Source organism: Engraulis encrasicolus, unplaced genomic scaffold (assembly GCF_034702125.1).
Source record: "Engraulis encrasicolus isolate BLACKSEA-1 unplaced genomic scaffold, IST_EnEncr_1.0 scaffold_53_np1212, whole genome shotgun sequence".
In the NCBI taxonomy this organism is placed as follows: domain Eukaryota; kingdom Metazoa; phylum Chordata; class Actinopteri; order Clupeiformes; family Engraulidae; genus Engraulis; species Engraulis encrasicolus.
The window spans coordinates 284474-302604 of NW_026945852.1; the positions used below are offsets into that span (position 1 = coordinate 284474).

General features: G+C 44.3%; 2 protein-coding genes and 1 long non-coding RNA gene across 4 annotated transcripts in view; 2 read left to right on the top strand and 1 right to left on the bottom strand.

Annotated features, from left to right (window-relative positions):
* Positions 1-18131, top strand: part of LOC134444386 (NACHT, LRR and PYD domains-containing protein 12-like) — a 109853-nt gene that overhangs the window by 48564 nt on the left and 43158 nt on the right. The window contains exon 10 of the mRNA XM_063193718.1: positions 261-434. Coding sequence (XP_063049788.1) covers positions 261-434 — 174 coding nt within the window. The remainder of the gene's footprint in view (positions 1-260; positions 435-18131) is intronic.
* LOC134444379 (P2X purinoceptor 7-like) lies at positions 10556-12323 on the top strand. The gene is made up of 4 exons (XM_063193714.1): positions 10556-10695; positions 11127-11196; positions 11597-11754; positions 12158-12323. Exons 1-4 carry the CDS (start codon positions 10571-10573, stop codon positions 12321-12323), a joined length of 519 nt encoding a protein of 172 aa, XP_063049784.1. The 5' UTR covers positions 10556-10570.
* Positions 12100-16202, bottom strand: LOC134444382 (uncharacterized). 2 transcript variants are annotated; one of them, XR_010033947.1, is made up of 5 exons: positions 15905-16202; positions 14210-14386; positions 13238-13363; positions 12552-12683; positions 12100-12382 (listed from the first exon to the last, which is right to left on the bottom strand). It is a non-coding gene; the product is annotated as an uncharacterized LOC134444382 (long non-coding RNA). The 2 variants fall into 2 exon arrangements; XR_010033946.1 differs by lacking the exon at positions 15905-16202 and having other exon boundaries at positions 14210-14529.

Genomic DNA, 18131 nt, shown 5'->3' on the forward strand with positions numbered 1-18131 from the left:
GCTTTATTAATAGCAGTAGTGGTATGAGTGTGTAAATCAGTAATCCTCTGTAATGTTATTGTCTTGCATACTATTTGATACTTTTTGCTCGTCTTGATCCAAGTAAAATTAATCAAATCTGTATGTTATTGTACATTGTTTTTTAGGGTACCACAGCAGTGTATTTGCGTGAATGTTGTGAACTATTTATATTTTATCTTGCTTTCTCTCTGTCAATCATTCTCTCTACCCCCCCCCCCCCCCCCCCCCCTTCTGCTCAGACTGGCAGACTGTGGTGTAACAGGTGTAGGATATGCTGCTCTCGCCTCAGCTCTCAAATCAAACCCTTCACATCTGGAGGAACTGGACCTGAGAGGAAACGACCCTGGAGACTCTGGAGTAAAGCTGCTTTTGGAATTACAGCAGGATCCTGCCTGTAAACTTCAGACACTGAGGTAAGATTATGCCGTAAAACTTGATGCAAGTGTCTGAGATTTTATTGTGAGCTGTGTTTTGTTTTTTTTCTGATAGTTCCATCTCAGGCCATGACCATACTTCATTTATCTTCAAAAAATGAAATACATTCTGTTTCCAATTTAATTTTGTTTCATAAACTGATGTCCTCACAGAGGTGTGAACACAGAATGTTAACACTAGAACTACCAGGATTTTTCTGCCTACCTAGAAGTACCAGAGAGGGGTCATTTGACCCTGTGGCTTTTACCTAATACACTAATCACTCATTTTGTTATGGTAATGAGGCTGTTAGGGGCCGTGTGTGGGGTGAGGGGTGAGGGGGTCACACCTTACAGTACTAACAGTCAAGACAAACAGGGACAGACAGCTTCTTCCCAAGGGCTGTCAGCCTCCAAAATCACCACAGGTAAATAGCAACTTACATGAAGATATCAGCAGCAAAGACAGATAGCACCGTTGTGAGTGTGTTACAGTTTTTCTCCATTGGTTTGGCTCATTTCTAGAAACTGAGATGTCATTCTCAAAACATGGACAAATCCCAAAACTAATTTGCAGTTCCTCACAACAGAATGGCATTTATCATTGCTTTCATCAAATTTCAAATGCTTTTGTACATGTCTCAATCATTTAGTACATCCTTGCAAATGGCTATGTACAAGTATCCTACAGTTAACACAATCAGCTTACATTTAGTAGAATTTTCAAATGAATGTACCTTGCTGATCTATCCCAATTGGTTGATTCTCAGTGTAACGGTTGTCCTGAAAACATGTCAGCACATTTTCTTCATATAAGTCATCAATGAACGTGTGAATGTCCCATGTGATCATGACGAATCATATGACTGCAACCAGATAATGGTTGAATTACAGTTTTTCTCTATTGGTTTGGCTCATTTCTTGAAACTGAGATGACATTCCTATAACCATTGGGTCATTTGGCCAAACATTCTTACACTTCTGCACAACAGTTCAGATAACTAGCAAAATGTCATATACCTCCCAAAACACCTCATTCTTGCATCAGCACTAAAACGTCTCACATATAAATAGTCAGTACCATCAAAATGGCATAGATCCTTCTCAATTGCTTTGGCTCATTTGCATTCATTTAGTCCTTCTGTCAAAATAAACTGGATGGTTCAGCATAACTACATGGATCCTCATCACTCGCTCATATCACCCCAAAAACAGTTAACCCATGTGTCAAAACTAAATTTCTTCCCCACATATATCATCAGTACCCCCAAAATACATTGTCCCTTTGCCATTGTGTAAGCACTGCCAGTCAAAATGGTTAGGTGTTTTATCTACGTTCAGCTAACAGATTTCGACTATGTATAAAAATGAAAAAGTGAGTGAAACCATTGAAGTTTGACAACCCAGATAATTTACCAAGGACATTTATCAGTAACTTTCTTTACTGTAAATTCATATACAGAAAGTAATGCCCATATATCACAGGTTTCTCATGGGTTTGGCTCATTTCTCAAAACAGAGATAACATTCTCAAAATAACATGGACAAATGCCAAAGCAACTAGCAATTGTTCAAAACAGAATGTCGTTTGAAAAAAATTCATGAAATTAGCCAAATAACAGAGGAAACTGTAGTATACACGGTTGTAAAATTATTTTCTACTAACTAGTAAAGTTACAATACCATCTGACCTGTTGAACACTGTCATGAATTTACTATGTAATGAAATTCTTAAAATATGATGTCCTTGACTGTTTTGGAAATTGCGTAGACCACTTTGCATATGATGACTTACACAATGAAATAATGCTGATGTGTTTTGGAGAGGGCAACCATTAGACTGAGAATTGTCTAATTCGTTTAGATAAGCAAGGTGAATTTATTTGGAAAATGTGCTAAATGTATGCTGAATGTGTCAACTGAAGGGTATTTGTACATATCCATCTGCAGAGATGTACTAAACATTTGAGACATGTACAAAGCATTTGATATCTGATGAAAGCAATGAAAAATGCCATTCTGTTTTGGGAAATTGCAAGTTGGTTTGGGGATTTGTCCGTGTTGTTTTGAGAATGTCATCTCAGTTTCGAGAAATTAGCCAAACCAATCGAGAAAAACTGTAACGTGTGAATCTCCCATGCCATGTGACCATAACGACTCATGTGAATGTAACCTGGCAATTGATAGATGGATAAATACCAGTGCATGTGGACTACTGCTTCACTTCCCTCAAGAATTTTGTGGTGAAAGAAGCTCCTCTCCATGGAACGAAGATGCAGAGATACAGCACTCAACAGGCATTGGAAATGATCCACACACGCACACACACACACTCTGTGTCTCAAGTGACAGCTGTGAGCTGCTAACAGCCACATTTCCACAACAAAAGGAGTGTCCGCAGGGGGTCCAAAGGGTCAAATGACCCTCTTGTGGGGCTTTTAGGTAAAAAGGTCAATTGACCCCTCCGTGGTAGTTCTAGTGTTAAAGGCTTGGAGGCTGAATATGCAAACAGCAGCGAGATCTTGATGCAGTCACTCTTGGTCCAGAGCAGCAGAAGTTCTTGTCTCTATTTCCATTTGCAGGGAATACCACTGGTGGTGGTGTGGTATGTGGTACACAAACTACATATAACTTTAACTCCTGCACACTGACCATTTCGCTGTTCTTTCTTTAATAAACAACGTTTCGGTACTAGACCTTCATCAGGCAATCTCTTTCATTCATCTCAACACAGGCTTGTTGTGGGGTGAAAACTACTCGCCAACAGTAGTGTATTCTTGTCCGTTTCTTTTCTGTACAATGTTGTCGACAAGGAGCCATTGTTTTTGACAACCCCCCTTAAACGAGGGCTACCCAAAAGTCAATTTTTTCGCCTCAGGAGAATATGTGAAACAACTGAGGATTACATAGACAAAGCAAATGACATGAAAGACCGTTTCGTACAACGGGGGCATCCAATACATTGAGTAGAAAAGGCCTATAACACGGCTCTAAATAAACCTCGCGCTGCCCTGCTGAAGGAAAGCAAAAAAACAGAAAATAAATTTTCAGTGACTTGTGTTACATCCTTCTCTCCATTGTCACACACCATATGCCCAACTTTTAAAAAATATTGCCGCATTCTATAATCTGATCCAGAACTCGCCCATCTTATGACAGACATGCCCCTTTTCGTATATAAGAGAGAAAAGAACCTCAGAGATCTACCTTTTCACGCTGACTTCCCGAGATACAGGCCCTGAAGAACATCTCAGAGACTTCAAAGTCCATTACCGACGGGGAACTACCGTTGCGGAGGATGCGCGCAATGCAATAATACTTTCAAGACGCGCACGTTCTTTTACGATTTTTACCTTACAGACTCTAGCACCAAAAGGACTAAATGACAAATTTAATCTAAATGTTATGTTGGGTTCATTTACATTTTTTCTCAACAGTCTCCACGTGAAGCCAATAAGAAAAATTATGAAAATGTTTAATTTAGTTAAAAAAATATTTTTTTTTGTTTTTTGTTCTCTCATCTTCTGTGCAATGCTCTGACATGCTTCATGTACACCAGGGTTCCCCAACCTTTTTGGCACCAGCCGGTTTGAGTCCCATTTTTTCCCCGCGGACCGGCAGTCACGCGTTATAATAATAATAATAGTAATAATAATAATATTACACCCATATTAGCCTAGGCCAGTTATTATTATTATTATTATTTGTTATCATTGTTTTTATTAATAGGCCTAATAATAGTATTAATAGGGTCTAAAAAATAAGGCCTAAGCCTTTTCCTTCACTCCATTCAAAATGTGTAACAGCCTACATTTAAACATAACATTTAGTATTTGACTATTAAACTGACAATTACCTCACTAATTTGTGGAGCCAGGTCATAGGGCTAGTGGTGCAAGGAATGATCACCCAAAACTACTGCGTACTATGCTATTTTTCAATATGCGAGAAAGTGCGCTCTCTGGCCATGTTATTAATTTCATTGAGGACAATGCGCAGTAACATTCACGGCTATTATGACTGGTTTATAGGTATCCTTGCAAAGTGGAGCTTCTATTAATTTAAGGTCAACTGTTTCCAACTAGCAGTCGTCATTGTTTTTTCGAACACGGGAATAGTTGGAAGCTGGAATTTGATACCGCTGAAGTTTTTGCTACTAGGCTATAGCAGCGCGTGCCCTCGCACCACGTTTGTGTGGACTGCTGCATAACCAGTGTGTGATTCTACTAGCCTGATAAACCAGACTAAATGTGGATGTCGGGTGGCGCTGGTTCACCAGGCTATGATTCTACCGCAGTCTGAGTGCACAGTTTTATCTGTCAAAAACCCAATGCAATGTTTTAAAGAGAGGCAGCGGGTTGCATGTCATCGCCTTGTTTTCTGCTAACGATGACTTTCAGGAACTCCTGAAACAAGCGTTGGCCGTTATTAGTTGTGTAACAGTGGCACGTTTACAGTTAGTTAAATTCAACTCTGCTCTTGCACGACTACGCCACCTAGGGTGGGGGAAGAAACCTAGGAGTGAAATTACCCCCCAAATTAGTAAACCAGGACACAGGTTCGGAGCACTCTTAGGCGAGAGTCAAGTTCGTGTTTATTCTCTTCTCACAAATACAATAGTAATACAGATCAATAAAATATACATCAGGTCATTGAGGTCAGGTGAGTTTAGATGTGCAAATGTACAGTGGTGATGCAAAGGGACAAATACTAATACATGACAAAATACAATATGGATGAATTATATTACAGACAATATTGCACTGATCCCTATTAGACGCCCACAGGCGGGTCGTTATGTGGAGCAATATGGCCACAGGCCACACACACACACACCACGCACACACACCCACGCACGGCACCTGTGCGAGAGAGGAAGGGAGGCTACACTCACTCGTACGAACCGCCCCAATACGGGGGAGACAGGGCAATGGTATCACTCTTAAAGGGGGGGAAAAGCTAGGCTTAGGCTAACCAATAGCAGCACGGTTGAAAAGGGATAGTTAAAGACTAGGGAAAAGGTCACACAAAATAAACACACACAATAAAGATAGTACTCACACAAAATAAAAAGAAAACACACATCTACTACTACTACACGCAGCAAAATAGTAATAGTCACCCAAGTGCACACAGCAATGGAAAAGTGAGGGAATCCACCACCCGAAGACCGGCGCGCTATGGCAACTCCATACCTATCCAGGGAGGAGAGAAGAGAGACACTCAGTAGCGAGAATGACACATACTAATGTATTACACAATTTGCATACACAGTGATGACTAGATGCAACTTAACTTTTGTATAGCAAGAGAGAGGGGAGAACTACACCGCCGTAGGTTGACTGAAGGGGGTGTACACTTGCCTCCGGTGCCGTGCCTAGATGACAATCACACACGCATACAGACGCACAGACACACACGCACTCACAACACACACAGGTAACTAGACCTGCGCAGTGCGCAGCGAGGAGGCTGGCGTCCCCAAGAAATGGGCCAGAAAATAAAAATAATTAAACCAAACACAAACAGGACGAGCAGGTGGAGCCAGTCGGAACCGGCGCAGAGTGTGACGGCAACAAAACAGCAACCTCCGAGGAGTGTAGCTAGCAATCCCCCTGTAAGTTAACAAACAGGTACCCATTACTCACTAGCCTAGAGGTAATCGGTGACAGCGACAATCAAGAGGAAGAAATGAATACTTACAGCATCAGAGAGGCACCGCTAACCTGATCATAGATCCGTGGTTCGGAACAATCGCAATTTGGACCACACACTGAGGAAAGTGAGGGTAGATTTAGTGACTAAGGTCATCGTTACCATCGAAGCAACAACATCAACGTAGCATATGCCAGCTTACCATCCACTGACTGCAGTCAGGAACCCAGGGGCCAACCACTGTGGCCACTCCAAGCCAGCGTAAGCACCACGAATCAGGCCTGCCACAGGGCACAGATGATGGGCAACACACTGGTGCAGTATAGGCAGCGCGCAGTGAACACCAGTCACAGCAGAGTGCAGTTCCACGCAAGAATGGCTAGAAGTGGAATGCAGTCACATAATCAGGCCCGTAATTCAGACAATACGGCGATCGGACACATCATAAAGTATGAATATTAGATGCCTACCTGAAGGTACCAAATCTAACGCATAATGATCACGGCGTCCTTTGCCGGCAAAACAACAGCGGGGCGGAAAGAGAGACCCACGTCACGTCCAAAAACTAAATTCATCAACATAAAAGTCCTGCCAGTAATGGGCCAGCCAATCACAGACAAAGGACCAAAATCAGTCAGATTGAGGGGTGTAGACCAATCTGTCACATTTACCCCCACCTTTTGTGTCGGCGCCTCGACGACAAACCGATTCAAATCATGGGTTCCCCACTGCGAGGAATCCCAGGGAACTAACCAACCTAGACAGGCCTTAGTGTGGCTAAAAGAGAGGGGAACACGCCAGTGGGCCCAACCTCTGGTACAGAGGGGACCCAGTTGCAATGACGCATGGTGACCCGGCAGTCCTACTGCCGCTATCCAACCAAAGGAGACCCAGCGGTCCGACTACCACCATCCAATTGACGCAAGGCCAACTGACCCAGCCTCTGGTACAGAGGGGACCCAGTGACAAAGCAAGAGATGGGGACCTGGCAGTCTAACCGCCGCTATCCAAATAGTACAATATCAATGGACCCAGCCTCTGGTACAGAGGGGACCCAGTTGCAATGACGCATGACGACCCGGCAGTCCAACTGCCGCTATCCCAACTAAAGGAGACCCAGCGGTCCAACTACCACCATCCAAATGACGCAAGGCCAACTGACCCAGCCTCTGGTACAGAGGGGACCCAGTGACAAAGCAAGAGATGGGGACCTGGCAGTCTAACCGCCGCTATCCAAATAGTACAATATCAATGGACCCAGCCTCTGGTACAGAGGGGACCCAGTTGCAATGACGCATGACGACCCGGCAGTCCAACTGCCGCTATCCAACTAAAGGAGACCCGGCAGCCTAACTGCCGCTATCCACAACACATGACCAGTGAATCCAGCCTCTGGTACAGAGGGGACCTAGTAACTGTAAGACAAGGAGACCCGGCAGCCTAGCTGCCGCCATCACAAAATGACACGCCAGTGGACCCAGCCTCTGGTACAGAGGGGAACCAGTGAGCGTAAAACGTGGAGACCCGGCAGCCTAACTGCCGCTCTCCAATCCAATGCTATATACAATGCTCCCCCAACCCCGCCGTGCTAGCCGGCCAAAGGTGCTCACTGCTATCCCATAACCAAGCAATCAAGTCTCGCAGTTGCTGCATTTCCTCCTCCGTCTCAACGATGCCACCGATACCAAAAACAATCCCCTACCTGAGGGCAGACTCGAATGGCTAATGGGAAGTTGCTGTTTTGTTGCCAACCCTACCCCCGGAACCGCACCGGCCCACGCTCCTCGCTCCTGATGAAAGAAAAACAAAACAGTCAAATTAACAGCACCACCACTCAATGCACATAACACACTTGCAAAACTCTGCCTTAAGAGTGCTCTCCTGCCGAAATCTACGCCAGTTGTAACAGTGGCACGTTTACAGTTAATTAAATTCAACTCAGCTCTTGCACGACTACGCCACCTAGGGTGGGGGAAGAAACCTAGGAGTGAAATTACCCCCCAAATTAGTAAACCAGGACACAGGTTCGGAGCACTCTTAGGCGAGAGTCAAGTTCGTGTTTATTCTCTTCTCACAAATACAATAGTAATACAGATCAATAAAATATACATCAGGTCATTGAGGTCAGGTGAGTTTAGATGTGCAAATGTACAGTGGTGATGCAAAGGGACAAATACTAATACATGACAAAATACAATATGGATGAATTATATTACAGACAATATTGCACTGATCCCTATTAGACGCCCACAGGCGGGTCGTTATGTGGAGCAATATGGCCACAGGCCACACACACACACACTACGCACACACACGCACGCACGGCACCTGTGCGAGAGAGGAAGGGAGGCTACACTCACTCGTACGAACCGCCCCAATACGGGGGAGACAGGGCAATGGTATCACTCTTAAAGGGGGGGAAAAGCTAGGCTTAGGCTAACCAATAGCAGCACGGTTGAAAAGGGATAGTTAAAGACTAGGGAAAAGGTCACACAAAATAAACACACACAATAAAGATAGTACTCACACAAAATAAAAAGAAAACACACATCTACTACTACTACACGCAGCAAAATAGTAATAGTCACCCAAGTGCACACAGCAATGGAAAAGTGAGGGAATCCACCACCCGGAGACCGGCGCGCTATGGCAACTCCATACCTATCCAGGGAGGAGAGGAGAGAGACACTCAATAGCGAGAATGACACGTACTAATGTATTACACAATTTGCATACACAGTGATGACTAGATGCAACTTAACTTTTGTATAGCAAGAGAGAGGGGAGAACTACACCGCCGTAGGTTGACTGAAGGGGGTGTACACTTGCCTCCGGTGCCGTGCCTAGATGACAATCACACACGCATACAGACGCACAGACACACACGCACTCACAACACACACAGGTAACTAGACCTGCGCAGTGCGCAGCGAGGAGGCTGGCGTCCCCAAGAAATGGGCCAGAAAATAAAAATAATTAAACAAACAGGACGAGCAGGTGGAGCCAGTCGGAACCGGCGCAGAGTGTGACGGCAACAAAACAGCAACCTCCGAGGAGTGTAGCTAGCAATCCCCCTGTAAGTTAACAAACAGGTACCCATTACTCACTAGCCTAGAGGTAATCGGTGACAGCGACAATCAAGAGGAAGAAATGAATACTTACAGCATCAGAGAGGCACCGCTAACCTGATCATAGATCCGTGGTTCGGAACAATCGCAATTTGGACCACACACTGAGGAAAGTGAGGGTAGATTTAGTGACTAAGGTCATCGTTACCATCGAAGCAACAACATCAACGTAGCATATGCCAGCTTACCATCCACTGACTGCAGTCAGGAACCCAGGGGCCAACCACTGTGGCCACTCCAAGCCAGCGTAAGCACCACGAATCAGGCCTGCCACAGGGCACAGATGATGGGCAACACACTGGTGCAGTATAGGCAGCGCGCAGTGAACACCAGTCACAGCAGAGTGCAGTTCCACGCAAGAATGGCTAGAAGTGGAATGCAGTCACATAATCAGGCCCGTAATTCAGACAATACGGCGATCGGACACCTCATAAAGTATGAATATTAAATGCCTACCTGAAGGTACCAAATCTACCGGATAATGATCATGGCTAGCAGCAGCTCACACACCAGCCGGCGTCCTTTGCCGGCAAAACAACAGCGGGGCGGAAAGAGATACCCACGTCACATCCAAAAACTACATTTATCAACATAAAAGTCCTGCCAGTAATGGGCCAGCCAATCACAGACAAAGGACCAAAATCAGTCAGATTGAGGGGTGTAGACCAATCTGTCACAGTTGCAACCACAAGACATGTCTCGCAACGCAATTACGTTCGTAACACAGCGTTGTTGTCACGAAACTGAAATAGCAACAAATGATAGAAGTGGATTTCTAAAGTAGCTCCCAAAAGTTTGCTTCGCAACGTTCAAAAGCCTTAAAAAGAAAGAGCCAGAGAAGACAGCCAACACTCCAGTCATCCACTGTTTAGATTGCAGCAGGGAAATATAGAGTGGGCGCGGCCTCGCAGAATGCTTCTGGCGCGTTTGGCATTCAACTAGTGATCGGAAGGCACATAGAACAGTTTGTTATTGAAAATTAAAATACTTGTGCGTCTAGTAATGCAAATATTAATATGGCAATACTAAACGTTATATTTGAGATGTTCTGCACTGCAGTTCATAACAAATGCATGTCTTAAGGATTTTTTTTTTAAAGGTGACATATTAAATCCCTTCATTCAGCAGTTAGAATTGGTCTATGGGCTATACAGAACACGTCCATGAAGTTATTTATTCAAAATCATCAGAACACCAAAGTTTCGCCAGCTTGAAATCTTGTCAGCGCCAGTCACTTCTAAATTGCGCGGTTCTGCTCGGTCCCTGGTCTAGCCACGCCCCGTCTTGGCTTGCGGCGCAGCCAACAGCCAGGTTGGCCGCGAGAGAACTGGAGCGTAGCACCACCAAATCACAATGGCTTTTAACAGACCGGCAATTATCCAGCCATACGTGCTTGACCCCTTGTCAGACCCAGACGCCGAACAAGAGGAAGAGGAGGCACCTAGATCCCCACGAATACCAAAACCGGTATCTGAATGGTTAGTCAATTTTGTACTTTCTTTCCATCTGCATCGCTGATCTCTCAAATTTCAGCAGACAGGCTAGCCAGCTACTAGCAGAGTAAACGTAGCCTACTGTAATCGTCCTATTAGAGATACTGACCAAACAATATGATTGCATCCCTCTGTATTTCTATTATCCATAGTCTATAAACATTGAACAGTGTTTTGACTGGAAAGGCTAGGCGAGGCGATATTTTGTACCATTTCATAGGCGCTATCATTTCAAATGGTATGGATTGGAACCTTCAGAAAGACAAATAGCTTGTGTGCCTTCGTACAGCAACTTTAGAAATTACAATGACATGACCATACAAAAGCCTTTAGCTTTACAAGGGACGTGGTCAAGGAGATCACCTAGACTGTACATTGCTGGAGGAATTTGACTCATTCCCCTCGTCCTTTCATAGGTGCCGATGCGGGAACTGTGGTGCAATGCCTACTGAACACGAGAGCTTGTGCTGTCAGGAGGTCCTAGAGGTAACTAGTTTTCTCCATCACTTGGTGTGTAGCATATCTCTTGGTGTTTGTCATGTAGGGTTAGCGTAAACAAGGGTGGCCAAAGTAAAAGTATAAGTAAATAATAATACACATGCCATGGGTTCCTTCCAGCACAATACCTTGGTAGAGTAACTGGTCTGCAGTAGGCTAGATTGTTGTGTGATCCTGCACTGGCTAAATAGGGGGAATATTTTTAGGGCACCCCCCAGTAACGTCTCATCCCCACATTAGATGCAATGTAGTAACTGTAACAAATATCATGTGCTGGTTAGTACTGACCACACTAGGCTAATTCTACTTTGGCCTCCTCAGGTGACAGGGCCACCATAGTATTTGCTTGCAACACTCACCTTACCTGTATCATCCTACTACCTAACAGGTCACAAGGCGCATGGAGCAGGTGGAGGGCACTCAGCCTCAGTGTGTTATCGACCATCCTGGATTTTATGCCACGTCCCTCAATGTGTATGTGCTTCAAGCCATGTACAACATCTACAGAGCAGATCATGGACCAGTACGGCTACGGGGCATAGAGCAGTATGTTCACTCCTTACTTCTACCATATCACAAATGTATGACAACTTTACACGTTCAGCAAACAGTCTTATCTTACTTCTTGCAGGGCTGATTGTTGCCTGCTTGATATCTGATTTCAGGCTTGACAGAGTTTGCAAAATAAAAACATTGATAATAATTAGCCATTAGGTTATTCTTATAGACAGGCTCAGGATTTTTTTTCACTATCACCCCTGTTCTTGTGATCATGCCTTTATATCAGTAAAGGCCATATTGTAAACACCAATGAAATGTAAGAATGCCTTATGACTGGTACATTTTGTGTATGACTAATATCTTCAAATACAAAGTGACCCAAAACGTGTGTAGAAACCAAAAACATTTTTTATTATGAAAGTCATCTAAAAGCACATTTTGTTTGTAGCCGTTACAGATATCTGGCGTACAGGATGTTTGTCAGTTGGTGTTGGGGATTCCTTGGGCGCCACATAAGAGTCGTGGTTCCATCATGTGTCGTCCTGCGTGTTCGTCGGGAGTTTCCAGATAGTCAACAGCAATACATGGGCTTCAGACTGCCTCCCCTGCGTTGAAGCGGAAGATGCAGCTGGTGATCACCCCCTCCTTCTCAGGCCCACGTCTTCAACGCATCCTATGCAATGAAAGACATGTTGTATTTCTACTGTATTTTCACATTAATTTTACTAAACTATTCAAAGTGTAAATTTCTTATGTAAATATACTGTTTTAACTGTTTTAATTCAGATTACAAGGCTTATTTTTATTACTTTTTCTATATAATTAAAATAAGAAATACTTACCATATGTTGCCTCATTTTATACGGGCTTCACTCTTGCCTCCCTCTTCATGGCATTGGAGTAATGGATCCTGTAGAGGGGATCTGTGGACGTGGTGGCCTGGTCTCGTGCAGCATTCTCATTGAAATGGAGGGCTGCCAGGAAATAAAGAGAAAAATCGAACATGAAAATGGTGGTGTATACAATGCAAATAGTCAAAAATCTATGCAATTAACATTTCACTTCCCAAGGGATGCAAACATACACTTTCTGGAGCAAATTGTAATTGTAAGATGATGCTGCAGGCGATGGGTCTTTACTGGTGTTGAATTGAGGGGAGGTGGAGGCTCAGTGAGGGAATCTGTGGACGGGCCATAGTCTTTGCAGCAGCATAAAGTAGACTGCACGCCCTGAATAGAAATCTCCATTTTCTATTTTTTTCTATTCAGGTGTAATAAAATAGGGGCGTACCTTACATTGTGTCTTTTGTTTACTGACTAAAGACACTTGCTGAAAGATGCACCCCTTTTCTATTTCATATAACGTTTTCATTTGTGTCGGCACCCTCAAAGTAATTAATTGACATTCCATGAAGCCTTTTCCTTGCTGCAATTGATAATGAATCTGCTGTAATACACTACTCACTAAAAGGATGACATGGTTATGACAAAGTAAAACATTTCAGAGAGCTCAGAAAAATTGCCTTCACCTCATACTGTAGATAGCTGTATACCAGGTCAGCACTTTCAGTCAGGTTCCATTCTTCAGGTCACAGGTGGGTCAGTTCGACAGTAGACTTCTGTTTCTGGCTGAATCCGATCTGGCTGGTCTGTTACTGAGACAGGACAAAGACACATACATTTGGAAAAGAGACATGGCATGAGAGTATAATTTACACTCGGCTTGTAACAAAAGCTTTCAATCAAAAGAAACTGAAACTACAGTTTACACCAGTCTTGAAAGTTATGCTTTGTAATTGACATAGGGTCTGGGAAATTGTACAGAGTACTAACATTTTGTATACGCAACACCCGTACACAGAATACAGAACACAGACGTAACACAGAACACATGAAGTCTGTGTTCTGTGTTACGCCTGTGTTCTGTGTTCTGTATTCTGTGTTCGAGTTTTGAGGGTGCGAGGAGTGGGGAAGGAAGCAGTGGGGAATCTAGTCAGCTGAGGGTAAGTTATGTGAAGTGCGAGGTTTATCATTATGTATTGGTTATGTGGCATGGCTGTGGCCGACAACAGTCGTAATAAAAATGACACTAGAGCTACTGTCTACACCTTGTGTGTTCTCTGGCTAAATGCTTGGAGGTCCCACGGTTACCTATTTATTTTCTCTACATTTAGGGCTAACATATGTCTCTTAGTTATAGGTTGGTAAAGCTAACCAAAGTAAAACAATATGTAAACAAACACCTGCCATAGTTTCCTTCAGACTCTGGTCTTCAGTAATCTACAGAGCAATGTGCCTGAATCGGCACTGACTGGGTCAAATTTGGGTTGTTCCTTTTTTTCTCCCTCCTCAGTAGGTACAATGGAATAACTGTATGCAATATAATGTACTAAGGTTGTACTTACACCATAAATGAAGGCTACCTCTTGTAACAGGGCCACCGTTTGGTCCACAGCATGCTTTGCTTACAACACTCACTGTATTTACATAATACCTAATACCTTATAGGTTACAAGCCGCATGGAACAGTTGAAGGGTGCACATCCAGGGTATTATCCAGTGTGTCCAAGTGAGGTCCAAGTGTACGTATGGACAGTTGGGTGCCAGCGGTTCGTTTCTCTGGTGGTTTGACAGGCGACCTCTCTTGTGGGAGGAATCAGATGTGGCTGGGCTGGAGCCTTGGAGAGTACAAAGACAGACATTTTGAGAAGCTGCACTCAAGTAAAACAATGTATAGCCTGCCTGCCTACTCTGCTTGTGATAAAAGCTTTCAATCAAAAGGAACAGTGCCTACAGATTGATTATTAGTTTTGAAATTCATTTTTATAATACTATACTCTCATCAGGCCTAAATGATGGGGGCAGGCTACTTGTGTGTAGAATTCTCTAAATCAAGAAAAGAGCATGTTTAGGCCTATCCGTTACAACGTGCTGTTCTATCTCGATTACATTCTTTAGAAAGGTGAAACATAGCCTACAAATATGGGCACGAGTCATGAATCACTTCAGATGACGGTAAATTATACCATGTCTCGCCAAGCCTACATATGTCAACTTGAGAGCACTCTTCTTTTTTTGGGTAGCCAATGTTTTTGCGCATCAGATTAGTTTGAACACAAAGTCGACAAGGCAAGCGCCATGGGCGAGGTTGAAATTCCCCGTGACACACCTCATAACAATCGCCATAAACACAATTGTTATGAAGTGTCGCTCGGGGACTGCAACGAGGGGATATTGATTTGAATAACGGATAATTAACGACGATCATTATACAAGTTAGGAGGAGGGGACTTTGGGAGATGGACATAATCAGACGCAGATTTGGCTATAATTTCAAGATTTTCATCCTAACTAACAATCGCTCAAAATATGGGCACGACATATGAACCACTTCCAATGACGGTAAATGATCATGTCTCGCCTACATAGGTCAATTTGAGAGCTCTTCTTTTCTTTTTTATGTTTTTGCGCATCAGACTGCGTTTGCACATAAAGTGGACAGGGCAAGCGCCCTGAGCGAGGTTGAAATTCCCTGTGACACACCTCACAACAATCGCCATAAACACAATTGTTATGAAGTGTCGCTTGGGGACTGCAACGAGGGGATATTGAATAGCGGATAATTAACGACGATCAAGTTAGGAGGAGGGGGCTTTGGGAGACGGACAGAATCAGATGTAGATTTGGCTATAATTTCAAGATTTTCATTCTAATTAGCTGCGCTATCTAGACTAAGTGAAGTTGCATGGTTATCACCAGACATCAAAAGGGAGATTATGGTCTTGTCTGCACGCTCTCACTACCATATTGCCAAAAGAGAATCCGTCTAGAACTAGAGCTCTAGTTCTAATAATCATCTGGCTCGCAGCCATTTGTGACCTTTGTTGTCAGACTCCGTGAACACTGAACAGGAGACGTGGAATGTCTGGACAACCAGCCTAGAACACTGCTCATCAACGTTTTATTCGTAGTTATTACTAGTATGATAATTTCACGTCAATCAGACACTTTTGCAGTCCACTTTTGGGCTACTGATTTACAAGTAGGCTAAGTTGGCTGGTTGGCAAACAAGAAAACATCAGTGGCTTGGTTAGCATAAGATTACGCATAGCACCTACCACACCATTCACTACAGTAACCTACCTAGTCACACCACTACAGTAGCTAGAAGGGGGAACACATTTGAAGATACTTACAGGTCCTTTACCTGTCGACACATCACGGATAGTTGGGACCGTGTCCTCGGTTAGGCGAAGTCTGTGTGCCAATCCTGCATGGTATTGTCCCAAGTTTCCAAAGCAGTCTTCAGCGAAATGGTTTGCACACACTGTAATTTGTTTTCCAAGTGTTGGTGGAATCTTGCCATCAAAGATGAAATTTAGCCACGCAGATTTTCTCTGGTCAGTTGGAAGAAGATGCACAGACTTGTGTGGTTCCCCACAACCGACAACAAAACACCTTTTTTTGCTTTTGCTTGCCATAGCTCGGTTCCAGTTAGCGATGAAGCTAAGATACAACAATGGCGGACACGCAGGTTTTTCACTCCATGAATTAGTGGGTGGGGATTTCCGTTGAGGGCAGGCCTGGACACCGCCGGGCAGCACCCTCATTGGTCGGCCCCTATATCACGTCACACAGGTGGGGAACTGCTAACTGGCTCACAGGAGGCGGTGTCAAATTTCGCCTGGTGACTCACAGAAAGGGGCTGGATGATTTTTTTTCACATCTGGAGTGTATGCAAGACCAGTAGAGACCAAAACAAGAGTAGGAAAGCCCTAACAAAGTGTTTTTTCACAATATGTCCCCTTTAAATTTAGGCCTATGTTGTGCGGCCCGGTATACAATAGTCCGCGGACCGGTACCGGTCCGCGACCCGGTGGTTGGGGACCGCTGATGTACACTATAGCCTAGTTAAAGCACCCACTGTGGTTGCGTCTTTCTGTGAATGAGTGACGTGATCCTAACGTTGGACCTGATTGGTCCGCTATCTGTCAACCAAGTTTTGAAAAAGCCTGTGTTGAGATGAATGAAAGAGATTGTCTGATGAAGGTCTAGGTCTGATGAAGGTCTAAGGACGCGGCGCACGTAGTTTGCAGCAGCTCCTTGCTTTCCCAACTTTCAGTGTTTATTTGTGTTAAAATGTGTCTTTCGAAATGTCTATCGTCGGAAACTATGTCGGAACGCACGTACAGTCAGCAACAGCTGTTGCAGATAAGAATGGACAACTTAAGCAATGTATTGGATGTACCAACGAAGACGCTGGAAGACCTAGGAATTCTGCGGCGGCATAGGACTACATCGGACCCGTCTGCCTCGCCTACATGGGGACGCCGAAAGCGATGCTCCAGATTTAGGAAAAGGGGCAAATGAGGTGGCGTCAAGACACGGCTTGCAGCCAACCCAACTCGTCCAGCAATACCATCAATTCTCTTGGCAAACGTCAGATCTCTGGACAATAAGATGGATGACATACGGCTACTAAGATCAGCGAACAAAACCGTGAGGAACTGCTGCGTGACGGTGTTCACAGAATCATGGCTGAACGACGGCATACCCGACTCGGCTTTACAACTGGAACAACTAACGTGCCACCGAGCGGACAGAGCCCTTGCAGAGAAAAAACGAGGGGGAGGAATATGTGTCTACACACATGATGCTTGGTGCAATAATGCTACGGTAGTACAGAGGCACTGCTCTCCACGAGTGGAGTTCATGATCATCAAGTGCCGACCCTTCTATTTACCCAGAGAAATATCCGCTATCCTATTAGTCGCCGTCTACCTCGCACCCAGCAACAACAACAGCGTCAGAAGCGAGGCACTGAACGAGCTGCATCAGGGCATCAGTGAACAACAAGATGCACACCCAGATGCCTTCACAGTGGTCCTGGGAGATTTCAACCACGGAAATCTCAAAACAGTACTTCCAAAATTTCACCAACATGTCAACTTCCCAACAAGAGAACAAAACACCCTGGACCTTGTTTACACAAATCAGAAGAGAGCATACAAGGCAAAGCCCATCCCCCACATTGGATCATCAGACCACATAACGATTCTGCTACTGCCAGCTTACAGACAAAGGGCAAAACTCACCAAACCAGTTCAGAAGGAGGTGAGAAAATGGCCTGAGGGAGCCATCTCACGACTACAGGACTGCTTTGAAACCACAGATTGGGACATTTTCAAAACAGCTGCCACCCACAGCAATCACATTGACATTGAGGAGTACACAGACACCGTGACCTCCTACATCACAAAATGCATCGATGATGTTACAGAAATAAAACACATCACCACCAGGGCCAACCAGAAGCCATGGTTCACAGGAGACGTTCACCGACTGCTGAGGGCCAGAGACAAAGCCTTCAGAGCAGGAGACGTAGCTGACCTAAAAACAGCAAGGGCAAACCTGTCCCAGGGC